This window comes from Pseudorasbora parva, chromosome 23 (assembly GCF_024679245.1).
Source record: "Pseudorasbora parva isolate DD20220531a chromosome 23, ASM2467924v1, whole genome shotgun sequence".
NCBI classification, from domain to species: Eukaryota; Metazoa; Chordata; class Actinopteri; order Cypriniformes; family Gobionidae; genus Pseudorasbora; species Pseudorasbora parva.
In genome coordinates, this window is record NC_090194.1 from 1,097,501 (window position 1) to 1,117,500 (window position 20,000).

The 20,000-nt window shown below is 41.7% G+C and overlaps 1 protein-coding gene across 8 annotated transcripts in view; it reads right to left on the minus strand.

Annotated features, from left to right (window-relative positions):
• fryb (furry homolog b (Drosophila)) overlaps positions 1 to 20,000 on the minus strand; it is a 137,659-nt gene that overhangs the window by 19,848 nt on the left and 97,811 nt on the right. For 5 of the 8 annotated variants that reach the window (XM_067433917.1, XM_067433916.1, XM_067433921.1 and 2 more), the window contains 12 exons: positions 18,287 to 18,488; positions 17,079 to 17,230; positions 15,617 to 15,804; positions 15,426 to 15,520; positions 11,689 to 12,302; positions 10,089 to 10,186; positions 8,370 to 8,546; positions 8,140 to 8,280; positions 7,206 to 7,388; positions 4,904 to 5,068; positions 4,355 to 4,429; positions 2,656 to 2,823 (listed from right to left, as the gene is read on the minus strand). In XM_067433917.1, coding sequence (XP_067290018.1) covers positions 2,656 to 2,823; positions 4,355 to 4,429; positions 4,904 to 5,068; positions 7,206 to 7,388; positions 8,140 to 8,280; positions 8,370 to 8,546; positions 10,089 to 10,186; positions 11,689 to 12,302; positions 15,426 to 15,520; positions 15,617 to 15,804; positions 17,079 to 17,230; positions 18,287 to 18,488 — 2,258 coding nt within the window. The remainder of the gene's footprint in view (positions 1 to 2,655; positions 2,824 to 4,354; positions 4,430 to 4,903; positions 5,069 to 7,205; positions 7,389 to 8,139; positions 8,281 to 8,369; positions 8,547 to 10,088; positions 10,187 to 11,688; positions 12,303 to 15,425; positions 15,521 to 15,616; positions 15,805 to 17,078; positions 17,231 to 18,286; positions 18,489 to 20,000) is intronic. The other 3 variants (XM_067433918.1, XM_067433923.1, XM_067433922.1) reach the window with 1 other exon arrangement.

A 20,000-nucleotide genomic window follows, 5' to 3' on the forward strand; every position in this document is an offset into this window, starting at 1 on the left:
AATAATAGTTATTTTTTCCCAAAACAAGACAATAATTTGTACTCATCTAGTAAATGTTTCTTAATGTAAGAATGTTTAGATGTTTGGACTAGAAACAAGACAAAAATACTGAGTAAGAAGAGCATTTTTTGCAGTGCAAATTTCTTTTTTTACAGTGTATGTAAAATGACATCCATGAATTGACGGGACAGATGTGAGTCTACACGACTGACACACGTCATTCCCAGTGACTGAGCCGGTGTGGAAACCATTCTCTCGTCACAAGCTAACACAGCTGGTCTTACCTGCAGCTCCTACGGCAGCACAGGAGAGAAAGAGAGAGAGTGTTAGAGGAAGAGTGGCCACATTAGTGTCTCATCAGAGCAAGAGTTCGCTCAGTGTGCAGAGAAAACACGGAAGAAATAACTGAAGGAAACACACTGGAAAGGGACTGTTTGTTTTTTGTTAGTAGGAATGGAAACTGCTACTTTAAAATTATTATGATATCTATGTAACTAAAATATACACACAAACGTTTGAGGTCTGTAAGATTTTGTAAATGTCACATCAAGGCTGTGTTTATCTGATCATAATGCCATTAACTCAGTGAAATATTCCTCCAGTGTACAACCCCAAATCAGAAAAAGTTGGGAAAGTATGGAATGTGCAAATAAATTAAAAAAGAAGTGATTTCTAAAATTTACTTTGACTTGTATTTCATTGCAGACAATATGAACACAAAATATTTCATGTTTTGTCTGGTCAACTTCATGTCATTTGTAAATATGCATCCTTTCCTGTCATTCAGACCTGCAACACATTTCAAAAAAAGTTGGGACAGTAAAGCATTTACCACTTTGTAATGTTGCCATTCCTTTTCACAACACTTAAAAGACGTTTAGGGACTGAAGACACCAAGTGATGAAGTGTTTCAGGTGTAATTTTGTCCCATTCTTCCTGCAAACAAGTCTTAAGGTGGGCAACAGTACGGGGTCTTCGTTGTCGCATTTTGCGCTTCAAAATGTGCCACACATTCTCTATTGGAGACAGGTCGGGACTGCAGGCAGGCCAGTCAAGTACCCGTACCCTCTTCCTCCGCAGCCAGGACTTTGTAATGTGTGCAGAATGTGGTTTTGCATTGTCTTGTTGAAATATGCACGGACGTCCCTGGAAAAGATATCTTCTTGAAGGCAGCATATTATGCTCCAAAATCTCTATGTACTTTTCAGCATTAATGGTGCCTCCACAGAAGTGCAAGTTACCTTTGCCAAGGGCACTGACACAACCCCATACCATGACAGACCCTGGCTTTTGGACTTGTTGCTGGTAACAGTCTGGATGATCCTTTTCTTCTTTGGTCCGGAGCACACGGCGTCCATTCCTCCCAAAAAATACCTGAAATACTGATTCATCTGACCACAGTACACATTTCCACTGTGTGACGGTCCATCCCAGATGCCTCCGAGCCCAGAGAAGTCGACGGCACTTCTGGACACTGTTAACATAAGGCTTCCTTTTGGCACAGTACAGTTTTAACTGGCATTTGTGGATGTAACTACGTATTGTGGTACTTGACAAAGTAGTCCTGAGCCCATGTGGTGATATCGCTTATATATGAATGACGATTCTTGATGCAGTGCCGCCTGAGGGATCGGAGATCACGGTTGTTCAGCTTAGGCTTGCGGCCTTGATACAGATTCCTTGAATCTTGTAACTATGTTATGCACTGTTGAATGTGAAATATCCAAATCTCTTCCTATCTTTCTTTGAGGAACATTGTTTTTAAACATTTCAATAATTTTCTCACGTATTTGTTGGCAAACTGGCGATCCTCGGCCCTAAAGGATTAGATCTTTCTTGGATGCTGCTTTTGTACCAAATCATAATTTCAATCCCCTGTTGACATCACCTGTTTCAAATCACATCATTAACCCTTTTACCTCATTACTAGCCCTAAATTGCTCCTGTCCCAACTTTTTTTGAAATGTGTTGCAGGTCTGAATGACAGGAAAGGATGCATATTTACAAATGACCTGAAGTTGACCAGACAAAACATGAAATATTTTGTGTTCATATTGTCTGCAATGAAATACAAGTCAAAGTAAATTTAGAAATCACTTCTTTCTTTTTTTATTTGCGTTTTCCAAACTGTCCCAACTTTTTCTGATTTGGGGTTGTAGATCATCTGTTCTCTATGTGAATATATAGTAAAGTGTGATTTATTCCTGTGATTTATCCTCATTACTCCAGTCTCCAGTGGGGATGGGTATCAAAAACCGGTTTCCAAAACTGGTGATTCGATAACAAATAAGCATTAGTAGTTGTTTTTGCTCTAGTTAATTAAAACCATAGGCAAAAGCTCTTTAGATTTGTGTTCATGGTATTCAGCCACAATGAAATGTTTTGCAATAACAATAAATGTGAATGATATCTATATAATCGAAAGTAGGAATCTAATAACATGCGGAATCGTTAAAGTTCAACTCCAGTCTTCAGTGTCACATGATCCTTCAGAAACCAATAAGTATTAATTTATTACTTTAAAATCTTTCAGACCCCAAAACTTTTCAATTTTAATGTATATATTTTTTAATTAACCATATTTGAATGTAAATATTATATAATTAATAGCATAATGCGTAGTGTGAGACAGACGCGATGATGTTTTCTGCTGACCTCTCCATCTTCCAGCTCCACATCCAGGAAGTCGAAGTCTCTGAAGACTCTGAACTGTTGCTCAGATGTGGTATCATCCAGCGTGTCCTCTCGCGTCCCGTCCTCAGAGGACACCTGACTGGGCTGATGCTCCATGAGCTCCAGATCGCCACAGGAGGAGAAGATCACCTGAGACAGGTAAACATCAGTCAGGAGCAATCATACAACGCCTCATTAATACTTCATTGGCCCCACATTAGGTGGCCTTAACTACTATCTACTTACATAAAAAAATAAGTACAATGTACTTATTGTGTTCATATTGTATTGCAAAACACTTAAGCTGATATTGAGGTGGTTACATGTAGAGTTAGGGACAGGTGTGGTGTGTGTGTGTGAGTTTAAGGGAAGTGCCAAAAGTGTAATTACTAATGTAACTACAGAAATTAATTACAGATGTAATGACATGCAGGTATTTTTAAAAACGCAAGTACAATTTAAAATCATGTATGTACACAATAAGTGCACTGTATCAAATGATTAATTTAAATGTTAGTACATAGTCGAGGCCACCTAATATAAAGCGGGTCCACTTCATTTATTATAGCATTAGATGCACGATGATTAGGTTTAATCTACTGTTCCTGCATTCCATAAGACCAAAGTGTCATATCAAGCTTAATCCTCATAATAATAAATAGGGGTGTAACGATATATCACGATATAAAAATGTGCCGATATGTATCGATTTGGAAATTATATGATTCGCGATATAGAGTTGTTTTATCAAGGCTCAGCTTGCTGTAGTCGGCCTATTTATAAGATATAATTCACACAAACACACATTTACAAATGTTCCACAAATGTAAACTCAGTCGTCATGAACTCACCATCATGTGGTTTTTTTCGTTTAACTTCCAAACATAAATCAAGATATTCTTTATGAAACCTGAGGGATTTCTGTTCCTCCATTTAAAGTCCATTATTCCTCTCAAACTTTAAAGATCCAAAAGAAATGTCATCGTAAGAATAACTAATGGAGTGTCTAATCTGAACCCAAGTCTTCTGAAGAGACACGAGCGACGGCTTATGATGAACAGATTTCCTCATACTGTAGTAAACACTGACGCTCAGATGATTGAGAAAACAACACGAGAGAGTAAATGCAGAATTAAAGTTAAAGATGAGCTGAACATTTACAGTTTAAGACTAGCGGTCATTCTGACGAGCTTTCCTGCGATTAGAGCGGAGACGGATTGCATTGATCATATGAAGCACACACACTCCTCACAGTCAAAGCGCAAACCTCATTTAAATCACCAGAACACATTTAGTTTCAGTAGTATGATTGTTCAAAGCATTTTAGATGGTTTATTCTTATATGTATAGTGCATTAATAGCGGGAGAAGCGGGACGCACCGGGAGAGATGATGCCTGAGGGAAAAAAAGTTTACGGAGTTTCAGTGACATTATTACATTAAACGACTGTATATAATGTATAATAATGCAGTGGGGGAATATTTGTGGGTCCTAATAATAATAATAATACACAAATAATAATAAGTAAAAAAACTAAAAATTCTTTATGTTGGTTTGAAACATCGGGATATATATCGTATCGTGAGTTCAGTGTCGTGATATATATCGAATCGTGACACGAGTGTAACGTTACACCCCTAATAATAAAAACGTATGGTTGTCTGCATAGTGTCTTACTTACAGACGGGTTCTTGGTGAGGCCGACTTCCTGTCCGCAGAGAGACAAAACGTTCACCAGCTTCTCTCTCGTTCGCTTCTGAGAAACAAAAGGAAATGACCAGCTGGAAAGGCAGACTCCAAAAGAATCACAAAGATTATAGAAATAAAATTTCCCCTCCTGCATACCATGACTGATATGAACTAGGGGTTGCACCGACTAGTCGACTTTAATGCTCTGCCATGACGAAGTCAACTATTCGCTGGCCTACTTTGCAAAAAATGCTTTTCTTACTCAGTATTTTTGTCTTGTTTCTAGTCCAAACATCTACAAAAACAAGATTATTTTTCTCACCCCACTGGCAGATTATTTATTTTATTTTAATAAAAAACTAGAAACAAGACAAAAATACTTAGTAAGAAGAGCATTTTTTGCAGTGCAGCTTGAGGTTCAGGCTTATTTTTTCATTAAGGACGTCATCAGCGACTATTCGACTCGACTTCCATCACATAAATCGACTTTAAAAGAATCGGAAGTCGTTCAACCGCTGATATGAACAGAGATGTTTGTCACCTGTGAGGACTGAGGCCGTTTCCAGCTGACCGGCACCAGGACGGTGTTGGAGTTGGACCCTGAAGAGGTGGAGGACGTGCTCCGGGTCACTGCGATCACACGGGCTTTCCCATCTCTCACTCCAGAGCCCTGCAGGTCATCATATCTGCGGCCGATGACCGGGGTCTGCACAAACACACACATGCATCAAACACACGCGTTAAAAAACAAAGGCTGAGCATACAGTAGACACACATGCCCTACACACAAGCACAGCGGCCGAGACTCACACTAGCCATGAGTCCCAGCCTTCCTGTAAATAGACGAGCAAGTGTGGGTAAAGAGCCTAATTGCCGGACTCCTTATCAGCATGCATCCACTCCATCTGGACCGGATATCAGCGCTTCCATCAGGCTCGACTCAGGCAAAGACTCAATTCTAGGAACTGAGAGGGTTTCCTGTAGCTCCACTGGAAGCCACAAGAGGGCAATCATACACAAAGTCTAAAGAGGTCTTTGTTAAAAGGATAGTTCAGGCAATAATGAGCCTGATGTTTATCTGCCGACCCCCTAGGTGTGTTTGTTTCTTCAGGAGAACACAAATGAAGATTTTTAACTCAGCTGTTGCTCGTATAATGCATGTCAGTGGGGTGTATTTCTATGAGAGTAAAAAACACACAGACATACGAATCCATATTAAACCCTGAGGCTCGTGGAGACACACTGATGTCTTAAGACCCGAAACGATCGCTTTCTGCCAGAAACACAACAGTATTTGTGTTATTTTTCACCACATATCAGATGAATCTCATCTAGTTCTCCCAGCGCCATTACTTCCAGTGAGTGAGGTCAAAATACCAGCGTGATCATAGACATATTTACATAGATTCATCATTAGTGCAAGCGTGAATTGGTCAAATTAGGAATCATTTACATTTTTATGCATTTGGCAGACGCTTTTATCCAAAGCGACTTACATTGCATTCAAGGTACACATTTTACATTTTTGTCAATTCTTGCTTTCCCTGGGAATCGAACCCATGACCTTGGCGTTGCTAGCGCCATGCTCTACTCATTGAGCTACAGGAATCTATATACATATACTATGATCATTTACACATAATTTCTTTCTAATTCTTCCACACTGCAAAAAATGCTTTCTTACTTGGTATTTTTGTCTTGTTTCCAGTCCAAATATCTAAATATTCTTACATTAAAAAACATTTAATAGACAAGCAAAAGTTATTGTATGGTTTTGGAGAAAAATATTATCAATATTAATATTAATTATCAAAATAATCTGCCAATGGGGTAAGCAAATTAATCTTGAATTAAGATTATTTTCTCACCCCATTGGCAGATCATTTTGCCTGTTTTAAGCAAAAACTCTCTTCATTTAGATTTTATTTTTAAGAAAACAAGAAAAAATATCTTAAGTCATTTTACTGATCTAGTAAATGCATCTTGTTTTAAGAATATTTAGATATTTGGACTGGAAACAAGACAAAATGACTAAATAAGAAGAGCATTTTTTGCAGTGCAGGCTATCGCTGTCCATTAGGTTGCAGAAGAAACCCTCAGAGAGGCGGGTCTTCATCACATCCACCCATACTCAGAGGTTATTAAATCCCAAATGCAGTCAAAACATCTCTCCGAACTTCCGTCAACCATAATCCCCACTTCTTCTAAAAGCGAGGTGAGAACTCGAGTGACTTCTTGTTAGCCTAAAATGTACCAAAAATAAAAGGGGCTGCACCCTTCATGGGATCTGATAATGAATGAATTCTCAAAAACAACAACGCGGCCACACCTCAAGAGCTGAATGAGTTAGAGAACCTGTTGCGTGTAATTGCATTCACTGCAAACAAATGCTGTTCTTACTCAGTATTTTTGTCTTGTTTCTAGTCCAGACATCTAAAACATCTTAAAACAAGAAGTATTTACTAGACAAGCAAAAGTTATTGTCTTGTTTTGGGAAAAATAACTCAAAATGAAGAGAGTTTTTGCTTAAAATAAGATAAATAATCTGCCAATGGGGTGAGAAAAATAATCTTAATTCAAACAGAAAACAAGATTATTTTTCTCACCCCATTGGCAGATTATTTATCTTATTTTAAGCAAAAACTCTCTTCATTTAGAGTTATTTTCCCCAAAACAAGACAATAATTTTACTTGATTAGTAAATGTTTCTCAATGTAAGATATTTTAGATATTTTGACTAGAAACAAGACAAAAATACTAAGCAAGAAAAGTTTTTTTGCAGTGTTGAAAATGTATCTTTTTTTAAAGGAAAATGGACACCTCCATTACAAAAGGTAAAGTACCTCGGATATGTCAAAATGAAATTCCATTGTTTTTCCTGGCAGGGCTTTGGATGAGCCGTCCCACATCATACGGCTGACCTCCAGGTGGCCCAGATCGCCGTGGGCATAGGATGGCAGGGATAGGCTGGCTGAGCGCGAAACAACCAGCTTCAAAATGTTCAGAGCCTCTTTCCAGTGAACCGTCTATAGAGGACACACACATATTGCTCTGACAAACCAGATCGAAATTCTTACAGATTCAAGGGTTAGTTCAGCCAAAAATGTAATGTCTGTCATTAACTCCTCTCCCTAATGTCGCTCCACACCCGTAAGACCTCCGTTCATCTTCACACACAGTTTAAGATATTTTATATTTAGTCCGAGAGCGTATGCAAGTGTATGCACACTATACTGTCCATGTCCAGAAAGGGAATAAAAACATCATCACAGTAGTCCATATGAGACATCAGTGGGTTAGAAAGATTCAAACGGTTATGAATCAGTGAAGCGATCAATGATTCGGATCGTGTGTCAAACTGCTGAAATCACGAGACATTGGCGATCCGAATCATGAATCAATTCACTGATTCATAACCGTTCGAATCTTTATTTGAGGATTGAACACAAACCCGGAAGAGAAGCCAATGCTGAATAAAGTCGTAGTTTTTGTTATTTTTGGACCCAAATGTATTTTGGATGCTTCAAGAGACTCTAATTAACCCACTGATGTCTCATATGGACTACTGTGATGATGTTTTTATTCCCTTTCTGGACATGGACAGTATAGTGTGCATACACTTGCATACGCTCTCGGACTAAATATAAAATATCTTAAACTGTGAAGATGAACGGAGGTCTGACGGGTGTGGAGCGACATTAGGGAGAGGAGTTAATGACAGACATTTCATTTTTGGCTGAACTAACCCTTTAAGCAGTTGAGCAGAAAGGATCTCACCTGTACGAATTTCTCAATGGTCTTTAGCACCTCTACATTGAAAGGTTTGACCTGAATTCCTGCCAAATCCATGTGGCTTAGTAGACTGTAGATGATCTGCAGCAGGGGCTGTTGAATGCTGGGTAATCCTTTATCTAGCAACTATAAAGAGAGGTCAGCTGGCATTAAAACAGTGTTCTTCAAGCTACACTATATCGGGTTATACCTGAGGATATTGAAGGCTGTCTCACCTCAGCCATATAGGTCACCAGACTGAGCGTGATGTCAGAGAAAGCCTCGTGCAGGTATCGACAGACCACATTAACCCACGAGAAAGGGTCTCTGGTGTAGGAGCGAGTCTTATACAGGGTCATGACATGAGCCAGGTGAGAGAGCTTAGTGTTCTTGTCCTTCTCCTCTAGACACACCTAGAACACACACCATTAACAATCAAACACAGGTGTTATTGTGTTTAAACAATGCATATTATTAGCAAACAATGATGACTATAGATCCTTATATTTAACTTCATATTGTATATGCACTATATCGCCAAAAGTGTTTTGACGCCTGCCTTTACACACATGAGCTTCCCATTGTTAACCCGTGGGGTTTAATCTGGATTCGGCCCACCCTCTCTAACAGCTCCAGCTCTTCTGGGAAGGCTTTCCTCAAGGTTTAGGAGTGTGTTTATGGGGATTTTTGCCCATTCTTCTAGAAGCTCATTTGTGAGGTCAGGCACTGATGTTGGACGAGAAGGCCTGGCTCTCAGTCTCCGCTCTAATTCATCCCAAAGCTGTTCTATCGGGTTGAGCTCAGGACTCTGTGCAGGCCAGTCCAGTTCCTCCACACCAAACTCCTCATCCATGTCTTTATGGAGCGACGCTTTGTGCACTGGAGCGCAGTCATGCTGGGACAGGAAGGGGCCGTCCACAAACTGATCCCACAAAGGCAGGAGCGTGAAATTGTCCAAAATGTCTTGGTGAAGCATTAAGAGTTCCTTTCAACTGGACCTAAGGGGCCAAGTCCTAAAAATCAACCCCAAACCATAATCCCCCCTCCACCAAACTTTACACTTGGCACAATGCAGTCAGGCAAGTTCCGTTCTCCTGGCGACCGCCAAACCCAGACTCGTCCATGTGATTGTCAGACTGAAGCGTGATTGGTCGCTGAGAGAACACGTCTCACTGCTCTAGAGTCCAGTGGCGGCTGCTTTACTCCACTGCATCCCACGCTTTGCATTGCTCTTGGTGATGTAAGGCTTGGATGAGCTGCTCGGCCATTGAAACCCATTCCATGAAGCTCTCTCCACTGTTCTTGAGCTCATCTGAAGGCCACAGAAGTCTGGAGGTCTGGAGCTGTTGACTCTGCAGAAAGTTGGAGACTTCTGCGCACTGTGACCCTCAGCATGCGCTGACCCCGCTCTGGGATTGAACACTTCGTGGCTGAGTTGCTGTTGTTCCCAATGGCTTCCTCTTTGTTATAATCCCACTAACAGTTGAGCGTGGAATATTTAGTAGTGAGGAAATGTCAGGAATGGACTTATTGCACAGGTGTCAGCCTATCACGGCCCCACGCTTGAGTTCACTGAGCTCCTGAGAGCGACCCATTCTTTCACTAATGTGTGTAGAAGCGTCTGCAGGCCGAGAGCTGGAGTTATACACCTGTGGCCATGGAGGGACTGAACACCTGAACTCAGTGATTTGGAGGAGCGGCACAATACTTTTGGCAATATAGTGTATCTAAACATATGGAAGCTCATATTATTTTTATACCTGTATGCCGTAATATGAATTTTGTTTATCACATACACAGAAATATGCACTCTAGCTGAGATTTTATTGTTACAAGAAAACAAAACACTTATGAATTGGAATATAATGATGAGAATCCTTTACATTCAGGTGTAAATGTCTATGAAGGGTGTGTTTTATAGCAGGAGTGTGTAGAGAAACGTAGGCGAGGCAGACCTGTGCGATTCTCTCAGCACTTTCTTTACAAAACTGCGTAGGGCTGCCGAAGTGTTGCACCAGGTGAGGCAGCAGACAAAGCACATTCAGAGGAAAACCTGAGCAGACAGAAAATAAAACACAAGATTAGGTGAAAGATCAGAAAACCTGCTGAACACTTAAGCATATCAGGTTGAGCAGCCTTAACCCTTTCACAAGACTTTAATACAACAATACAATTGGTTTAGGCTTCATCCCTGCGGCGTTTGCGTAGGCTTAACACCAGAATCAACACGACAGTTTTCAGTTCCACTTCTGTGCAAATATAGTAGACCAATCGGAATGCCTATGCAGATAACAAACTGCAAGGCACCATCATTGTTAGTTACATTTTGAATGCTGAACAAAGATACTCTATGTGATTTTTTTGACTGTACTAAAGCATAAAAAAAACATATGTTTGCAGAGATGTAGGAACCATGCTCGGATCAAATACTTGTTTCTCTGGAAAAACAGTTACTCTACTTTGGAGGAATCTCACCACTCCTGGAAGTTTCGGGAGACTCCCATAAAATTGAAAGCGACCACAAATTATATACAATACACTTGCATTGGATTTTCTATTTTTTTCTGTACACTTTAGATCACTTTCTTGTGTTACTTGTGTTGCGCTAATGAATATATAATGTAATTACATATTAGTGCCATCTCCAAGAAATTTGTTTTTACAGGGAGGGATGTCAGACTTTGAGATGTGAGTTCCGTGTCGAAATATTAGATTTTGTTTTGGTGTGTGATCCCACCCACTGCCAATTTACCCAACTGCATTTCATTTCGACACCCCAGTTGGCGGAAAACACAGCGATGGAAGCCAGCAGATGAACTGTTCAAATTGTTAATGTTAACATTAGCATTGCGTGACTATATAATGTGCATTCATAACTGTGCAGTCTAATTTCTAATCGTCATACACCAACAAATTAATGTGGAGTAGAGGTGAATTGCTCCCTCTCATAGCAAACACAAAATAACTGTTTACCACACTGCAAAAAATGCTCTTCTTCCTCAGTATTTTTGTCTTGTTTCTAGTCCAAACATCTAAAAAATCTTAAAACAAGAAGTATATAATAGACAAGCAAAAGTAATTGTCTTGTTTTGGGGAAAAATAACTCCAAATGAAGAGAGTTTTTGCTTAAAATCAGATAAATAATCTGCCAATGGGGTGAGAAAAATAATCTTGTTTTCTGTTTGAATTAAGATTATTTTTCTCACCCCATTGGCAGATTATTTATCTTATTTTAAGCAAAAACTCTCTTCATTTAGAGTTATTTTTCCCCAAAACAAGACAATAATTTGTACTTGTCTAGTAAATGTTTCTTAAATGTAAGAATGTTTAGATATTTAGCCTAGAAACAAGACAAAAATACTAAGTAAGAAGAGCATTTTTTTGCAGTGTGGAATTAAAATCATTATTAAGTTTACCGTTGTAAATCGAGCTATGGTAAGCAGATAGTTTTGAACACTGGCTGGTTTTGTACCTGCTCAAAAAATTATTTTGGATAATTTTTAACCCAAAAAAAGTTACGGACAGCAGCTTTAAGAAAGTATGCGCTGTACGCACCTATAGCCTGCGACGTATCCACCACTGGCACTCGTGAAACCGGTGTTAGCTGACAGAACAACTGCAGCGTGAGATCATTGGTAGCTGGAGAAGTGAAGCCCTTTAGGAGCAGCTGCTGCAGCCCAGAAAAGCCACTCCACCTCAGCTGAGCCTGGAGCTTCTCTAGCCTCTCCCGGTTCTCCTGCAGGTCCAGCGGAACCCGTGCCAGCAGTTTGTGGACCAGCCTCAGTGACATTTGGTACTCGAACTCAAAGTCGGACTCCATGAGCGACACCGCGACCCAAAAGATGGTGGCGAGCAGGTTTGCCGGATGGCTGGAGTGTGTCGGGTCCGTGATTAGGCTCGAGTCGGCGCGGGTCGAGTTGGAGGATGTGCTGCGGACGGATCGAGCCAGATTCTGTTGGGTACAGGCTTGGATGCGGTCTAATGTGGCGCTGCGAGGCGGGTTGGAGGACGAGTTTTCTCCACTTTCGCCAAATTTTTTAGGGACGGAGTAGCTGCGCTGGTGCCGGTTCCGCTCATTGGTCCCGCCCTCTTGGTGCAGATTCAGCTGCCCGGTGCTCTTACGGTTCGGGTTCAGCTTCCCACTCACCAGGAAGTCTGGCGATGAATCTCTGTATGTGGAAGAAACATTGCAGGTGTATAAAGAAAAACAGACGGTTTGTTTCTTCACTGCAAAAAATGCTCTTCTTACTCAGTATTTTTGTCTTGTTTCTAGTCTAAACATCTAAAAAATCTTAAAACAAGAAGTATTTACTAGACAAGCAAAAGTTATTGTCTTGGTTTTGGGGGAAAATAACTCAAAATGAAGAGAGTTTTTGCTTAAAATAAGATAAATAATCTGCCAATGGGGTGAGAAAAATAATCTTAATTCAAACAGAAAACAAGATTATTTTTCTCACCCCATTGGCAGATTATTTATCTTATTTTAAGCAAAAACTCTCTTCATTTTGAGTTATTTTCCCCAAAACAAGACAATAATTTGTACTTGTCTAGTAAATGTTTCTTAATGTAAGAATTTTTTGATATTTTGACTAAGAAACCAGACACAAATACTAAGTAAGAAAAGTCTTTTTTTGCAGTGTTAATACTTTTTTTCTCTGGATATTTTGGCCATATTTTTCTCTGGCCACCCAAGGCCAGTAACTACAGTAAAACATTAATATTGTGGAATAGTATTGCACATTAAAATAACTGTTTTCTATTTTAATATATTTAAATATGCAATTGTTATTTTGGGATGTAATGTTATTTCTAGGGATGTCAGACCGGGGATCTAGGGATGTCAGACCGGGGATCTAGGGATGTACCGGGGATCAAGGGATGTCAGACCGGGGATCTAGGGATGTCAGACCGGGGATCTAGGGATGTACCGGGGATCAAGGGATGTACCGGGGATCTAGGGATGTACCGGGGATCTAGGGATGTACCGGGGATCTAGGGATGTACCGGGGATCTAGGGATGTACCGGGGATCTAGGGATGTACCGGGGATCTAGGGATGTCAGACCGGGGATCTAGGGATGTCAGACCGGGGATCTAGGGATGTACCGGGGATCAAGGGATGTACCGGGGATCTAGGGATGTACCGGGGATCTAGGGATGTACCGGGGATCTAGGGATGTACCGGGGATCTAGGGATGTACCGGGGATCTAGGGATGTCAGACCGGGGATCTAGGGATGTACCGGGGATCTAGGGATGTACCGGGGATCTAGGGATGTCAGACCGGGGATCTAGGGATGTACCGGGGATCTAGGGATGTACCGGGGATCTAGGGATGTACCGGGGATCTAGGGATGTACCGGGGATCTAGGGATGTCAGACCGGGGATCTAGGGATGTACCGGGGATCTAGGGATGTACCGGGGATCTAGGGATGTACCGGGGATCTAGGGATGTACCGGGGATCAAGGGATGTACCGGGGATCTAGGGATGTACCAGGGATCTAGGGATGTCAGACCAGGGATCTAGGGATGTCAGACCGGGGATCTAGGGATGTACCGGGGATCTAGGGATGTACCGGGGATCTAGGGATGTACCGGGGATCTAGGGATGTACCGGGGATCTAGGGATGTCAGACCGGGGATCTAGGGATGTACCGGGGATCTAGGGATGTACCGGGGATCTAGGGATGTACCGGGGATCTAGGGATGTACCGGGGATCTAGGGATGTACCGGGGATCTAGGGATGTACCGGGGATCTAGGGATGTACCGGGGATCTAGGGATGTACCAGGGATCTAGGGATGTCAGACCAGGGATCTAGGGATGTACCGGGGATCAAGGGATGTACCGGGGATCTAGGGATGTACCAGGGATCTAGGGATGTCAGACCAGGGATCTAGGGATGTCAGACCGGGGATCTAGGGATGTACCGGGGATCAAGGGATGTACCGGGGATCTAGGGATGTACCGGGGATCTAGGGATGTACCGGGGATCTAGGGATGTACCGAGGATCTAGGGATGTACCGGGGATCTAGGGATGTACCGGGGATCTAGGGATGTACCGGGGATCTAGGGATGTACCGGGGATCTAGGGATGTACCGGGGATCTAGGGATGTCAGACCGGGGATCTAGGGATGTACCGGGGATCTAGGGATGTACCGGGGATCTAGGGATGTCAGACCGGGGATCTAGGGATGTACCGGGGATCTAGGGATGTACCGGGGATCTAGGGATGTCAGACCGGGGATCTAGGGATGTACCGGGGATCTAGGGATGTACCGGGGATCTAGGGATGTACCGGGGATCTAGGGATGTACCGGGGATCTAGGGATGTACCTGGGATCTAGGGATGTACCGGGGATCTAGGGATGTACCGGGGATCTAGGGATGTACCGGGGATCTAGGGATGTACCGGGGATCTAGGGATGTCAGACCGGGGATCTAGGGATGTCAGACCGGGGATCTAGGGATGTACCGGGGATCTAGGGATGTACCGGGGATCTAGGGATGTACCGGTACTTCGGTACCAAGTCGGTACTGAAATTGTAAAAAATGTGACGATACCAGCATTTCTGTAGTAGCGACTCCTGAGTATATTCGGTACCGCAGCTGTTCCGTGTGTATCTACGCGCAGAGCTCTATAGACTGAAGCCGAATATAAACTAGTGTCTGTGAAAATTAAACTGCAAAATACTATTTCAATATTATTCCTGCATGTTCTGCGTTTCTGTGTGAATGATGCACAGATGCGCGGTTTCGTTTGCAGCTCGCGCACACACACACACGTTTGACACTTGCTGTCTTTTTAGCCTCTGCCGTGCCCCTTTATGATGATGATATGAACGCATGAACCGTAATATCACTTCGTGATAATTTACCGTTTCATTTTAGAAAACATGACATTGTCATATCATGAACACACACAAAAAGCTCTTCACGGCAACCCGTCAAAATAAAAGTTCAGTTTAATTGAAAGAAATCGAGAGAAATATATTAGGCTTCTGTGGTAAAGTAGATTTAGCCACGTCTCTATGTAATAATAATAGGCTACTACTGATAATAATAATAATAATTATGCCTAGCTTATTTTTCACTTGATCTTTTGTATAAACAATGTTTACTTTTAGCATTATTTATCTATAGCATTTATTTATCATTTTTGTAACAATTCAATTTAATGCATCCTTGCTAAATAAAAGTCTTAATTTCATTTAAAAAACACTCTTTGAATGGTAGTGCAGTTATAAAATACTTGTAGGTTGAACTAATAAGAAAGCATTAAATTCTAACCTTGTCAAAGCCGCCATAAGTTCACTGTTGTTTAGACATTCAGCTAAATTATCCACGACAGACTCCAGAGTGAGTAAAATCTCCATGACATATCCCTGGAAAGCAAAAAAATAAATAAAATAAAAAAATGTTACCACCAAATGCATTTATTGCATAGATGTCATTTAATCCTCCGGTTGATGGATACACACCTGAACTTCATCCCCGTGCTCCCCCACAACCTCCACGAGGCGCGAGAGCAGGTCAGACACGGCATGGGCAGAGAGAGGCTGCTTTAGGGCTCGGAAGATCTGGAACGAGCGTCCGGCGTAATGGCGAGAGGAGCTGCAGAGGGCCGTCTGCAGAGCAACGTCGCTCAGCTGATGCTCTAGATGGAAATCTGACATGAAAGAGACACTCATAGAAGCGCAACCAAACACTGTGCCAATATACTGTAATCTATAAGATACATCATATCGCCAAAAGTGTTGCCTGCCTTTAAATGAGCTCCCCATTGTTAACCCGTGGGGTTTAATCTGGAGTCGGCCCACCCTCTCTAACAGCTCCAGCTCTTCTGGGAAGGCTTTCCTCAAGGTTTAGGAGTGTGTTTATGGGGATTTTTGCCCATTCTTCTAGAAGCTCATTTGTGAGGTCAGGCACTGATGTTGGACGAGAAGGCCTGGCTCTCAGTCTCCGCTCTAATTCATCCCAAAGCTGTTCTATCGGGTTGAGCTCAGGACTCTGTGCAGGCCAGTCCAGTTCCTCCACACCAAACTCCTCATCCATGTCTTTATGGAGCGACGCTTTGTGCACTGGAGCGCAGTCATGCTGGGACAGGAAGGGGCCGTCCACAAACTGATCACACAAAGTGAAGCATTAAGAGTGCCTTTCACTGGAACTAAGGGGCCAATCCCTGAAAAACAACCCCACCCCATAACCCCCCCCCCCCCCCCCTCCACCAAACTTTACACTTGGCAAAATGCAGTCAGGCAAGTCCCGTTCTCCTGGCAACGGCCAAACCCAGACTCGTCCATGGGATTGTCAGACTGAAGCGTGATTGGTCGCTCAGAGAACACGTCTCACTGCTCTAGAGTCCAGTGGCGGCTGCTTTACTCCACTGCATCCCACGCTTTGCATTGCTCTTGGTGATGTAAGGCTTGGATGAGCTGCTCGGCCATGGAAACCCATTCCATGAAGCTCTCTCCGCTGTTCTTGAGCTCATCTGAAGGCCACAGAAGTCTGGAGGTCTGGAGCTGTTGACTCTGCAGAAAGTTGGAGACTTCTGCGCACTGTGACCCTCAGCATGCGCTGACCCCGCTTTGGGATTTAGAGTTGCTGTTGTTCCCAATGGCTTCCACTTTGTTCTAATCCCACTAACAGTTGAGCGTGGAATATTTAGTAGTGAGGAAATGTCAGGAATGGACTTATTGCACAGGTGTCAGCCTATCACGGCCCCACGCTTGAGTTCACTGAGCTCCTGAGAGCGACCCATTCTTTCACTAATGTGTGTAGAAGCGTCTGCAGGCCGAGAGCTGGAGTTATACACCTGTGGCCATGAAGGGACTGAACTCCTGAACTCAGTGATTTGGAGGAGCGGCCCAATACTTTTGCCAATATAGTATATTTCATTCAGTCAATATGAAAGATAAATGCGGTAAGATGTTTGGCACTGACCTGATTTGGACTCCTTGAACACAGAGACCACATGCCGCAGGAAGTTGGTGAGCTGCTCGGCGCTCTTAGAGTTGGGGTTCTTCGGCGTGATGTCCTCGTGGCACCAAAGCGGCCCAAAAGCCCTGAGTAAGGACAGGACAGTACTCCATGCACTGTATCACCACCACCACCACCAAAATCACAAATACATCAACCACTACTCTCTAACGGCCTGATTTACTGACGCTGGAAAATGCCCAAAATTTCGCTAAAGGAAAATTGCAAAGAATATGTTGATGGCATATTTATCAAAATTGCATGTGCGTGAATTTCAAATGTAAAATATTTTTAATAATTTTAACTAATAATAATTAAACCTAAATAATAAATATTTTGCTCTTTGGCCACTAGGGGATATGTGAGCGTTGTAATATTTCATAGTTGCTTATGGGATTAAATTCTAGCCAAAAGTATTGCGGTCATGGATCAAAAATTGAATCAAAAATCTAAAAACACGTGTAAATATATATTGCACAAACTGAAAAGGATAATGCAAAATGATCAGAGATCACAGGTCAAAATATAAAAAAATAAGCATGAATCAAAACTGGAGTGACGTCAACTTAAAAGAGTGATTTGATTGGCTAGAGGAGGAGCTGTCAATCTAAAACTAGTGGACCAATGGTGATGCTTAAGCCTGCCCTAATTTACATGAAACTCCAACTGCAATGTTTGGAAAAGCAAGAGTAGAGCATGCAAAGAAGAGCGAAGAGAAAAACAGAAAAAAGACGTTAGCAGAAAATAATAATAAACTATTTTAAGGACACAAACATAAGTGTAAGATTTGTGCAATATAATTTTTATTGTGTTTAAAGTTTATTAAAGTCATTGTTATTTTTTCTTAAACGCGCTTTAAATTTTTTGGATTCACGCTTATTATATTTTGATCTGCAACCTCGTTATTTGCTATTCTGATAATTTTCAATATTTTTTTTTCTTTAAGTTTGTGCAATATGTGTTTTTAAATGTTTGATATTATTTTTTTTATCCGTGACTCCAATACTTTTGGCAGGAATTTAATCCAATAGTCATCCTGATGTCATACTAGAGCAGCATCACCTCATCAACTCCCCTTTATATTAGGCTTGTGGGGATTTTTTTATGGGAAAAAGACTGATTTGTGTTTCATCTATTAAAGATTTTGTGCTAAATCTATCATTGCCACAGACCTGGTGGTGAGGAACTCGATGAGCTTGTTGGTTTTCTCATCTGCTTCAGTGTTAGACTCGTCCAGCTCCTCCAGGTCCGCTGTAATCTGAGGCAGGTTCCCAATGCTTCCTCCCAAACTCACACTGGAGGATGTGGAAGAAGAGCTCAATCCAGAATCAGCCACCGGAGACGCTTGCCAATCCCGCAGGAAGTCGAAGCCTCCTGTTCAGACCACAGTGTGCTTTAGTGACGCAATCCAGGCAGGTTAAAAATATTACTGCAAAACTGTAAATGCTTAAAGGGATAGTTCAGCCAAAAATGAGCCTGTGATGTTTATCTGCAGGGCGTCCGAGATGTAGGTGTGTTTGTTTCTTCAGGATAACACAAATGAATATTATTAACTCAGCCGTTGCTCGTATAATGCGTGTCAATGGAGTGTATTTCTATGAGAGTAAAAAACACACAGACATACGAGTCTATATTAAACCCTGAGGCTCGTGATGATACAATGAAATCTTAAAATGCGAACGATCGGTTTCTAGGGCTGTACTAGAATATTCGAATATTCGTTCGGTGAGGTGGCATTCGATTTTCAGTTTTGAGATTTGAATATTCTTTTTTTTTTTTTCAACACGTGACTTCCGTCGCGGACTCATTCTCACTCATGCTTGAAATAATAATAATAAATTATAAAAAACACCGCAACATGCTTTCAATAAAAGCATTGCACATTTTAAAGATTTAAATTAACAAAAAGTCAGAATAAGACAAAATAAATCCCTTATATAGAATAAAACGAATTGTAATTAAAGTTCTTGCTCTCAACAGACTTTGTGTTTTGTATCACTTGTGCACTGTCCGTTTTCGGAGCATAAACCTGCCCGTGTAATGCGTACCGGAAACTGTTCTATTTAAAAGATTATGAAATGTTTATTAATATTTAAAGAATGTGTGCCACCTGATCATATTGCACCAAATGCAACACTGGACTCCACTGGGTCTGCCGCAACACATTTACGATGCCGAAGAGTGAAACGTGAAGTCGTGAAAGATGATACAAAAGCAAACCGACACTATTATTATATATTTAGCCCCACCCACCGAAGCTTCGAATATTCGATATTGATTGCCACCTAAGCTTCGAAGCTCAAAAAATGGCATTCGAAACAGCCCTATCGGTTTCTGACAGAAACACAACAGTATTTGTTATTTTTTTAACCTCATAGCATTAACCCCATCCATCATTACTTCCGTCGAAGAAGGTCAAAATCCCGCCGCGATCATAGATGTGTACATAGATGCCTCATTAGTGCCTGTGCGGATCGGTTGAATGAGGCATCTATATACACATTTCTATGATTGCGCCGGTATAAATGCAGTCCATTTATTCGGCAGAAGTAATGACGGATGGAATAAGATTTGCCTGCTATGAGGTAAAAAATAACAAATACTGTTGTGTTTCTGGCAGAAACCGATCATTTCGGGTCTTCAGACATCAGTGTGTCTCCACGAGCCTCAGGGTTTAATATGGACTCGTATGTCTGTGTTTTTTTTACTCTCATAGAAATACACTCCATTGACACGCATTATACGAGCAACGGCTGAGTTAAAAATCTTCATTTGTGTTCTCCTGAAGAAACAAACACACCTACATCTCGGACGCCCTGGGGGTCAGCAGATAAACATCACATTTTCATTTTTGGGTGAACTATCCCTTTAAATGCCTTTATCTGA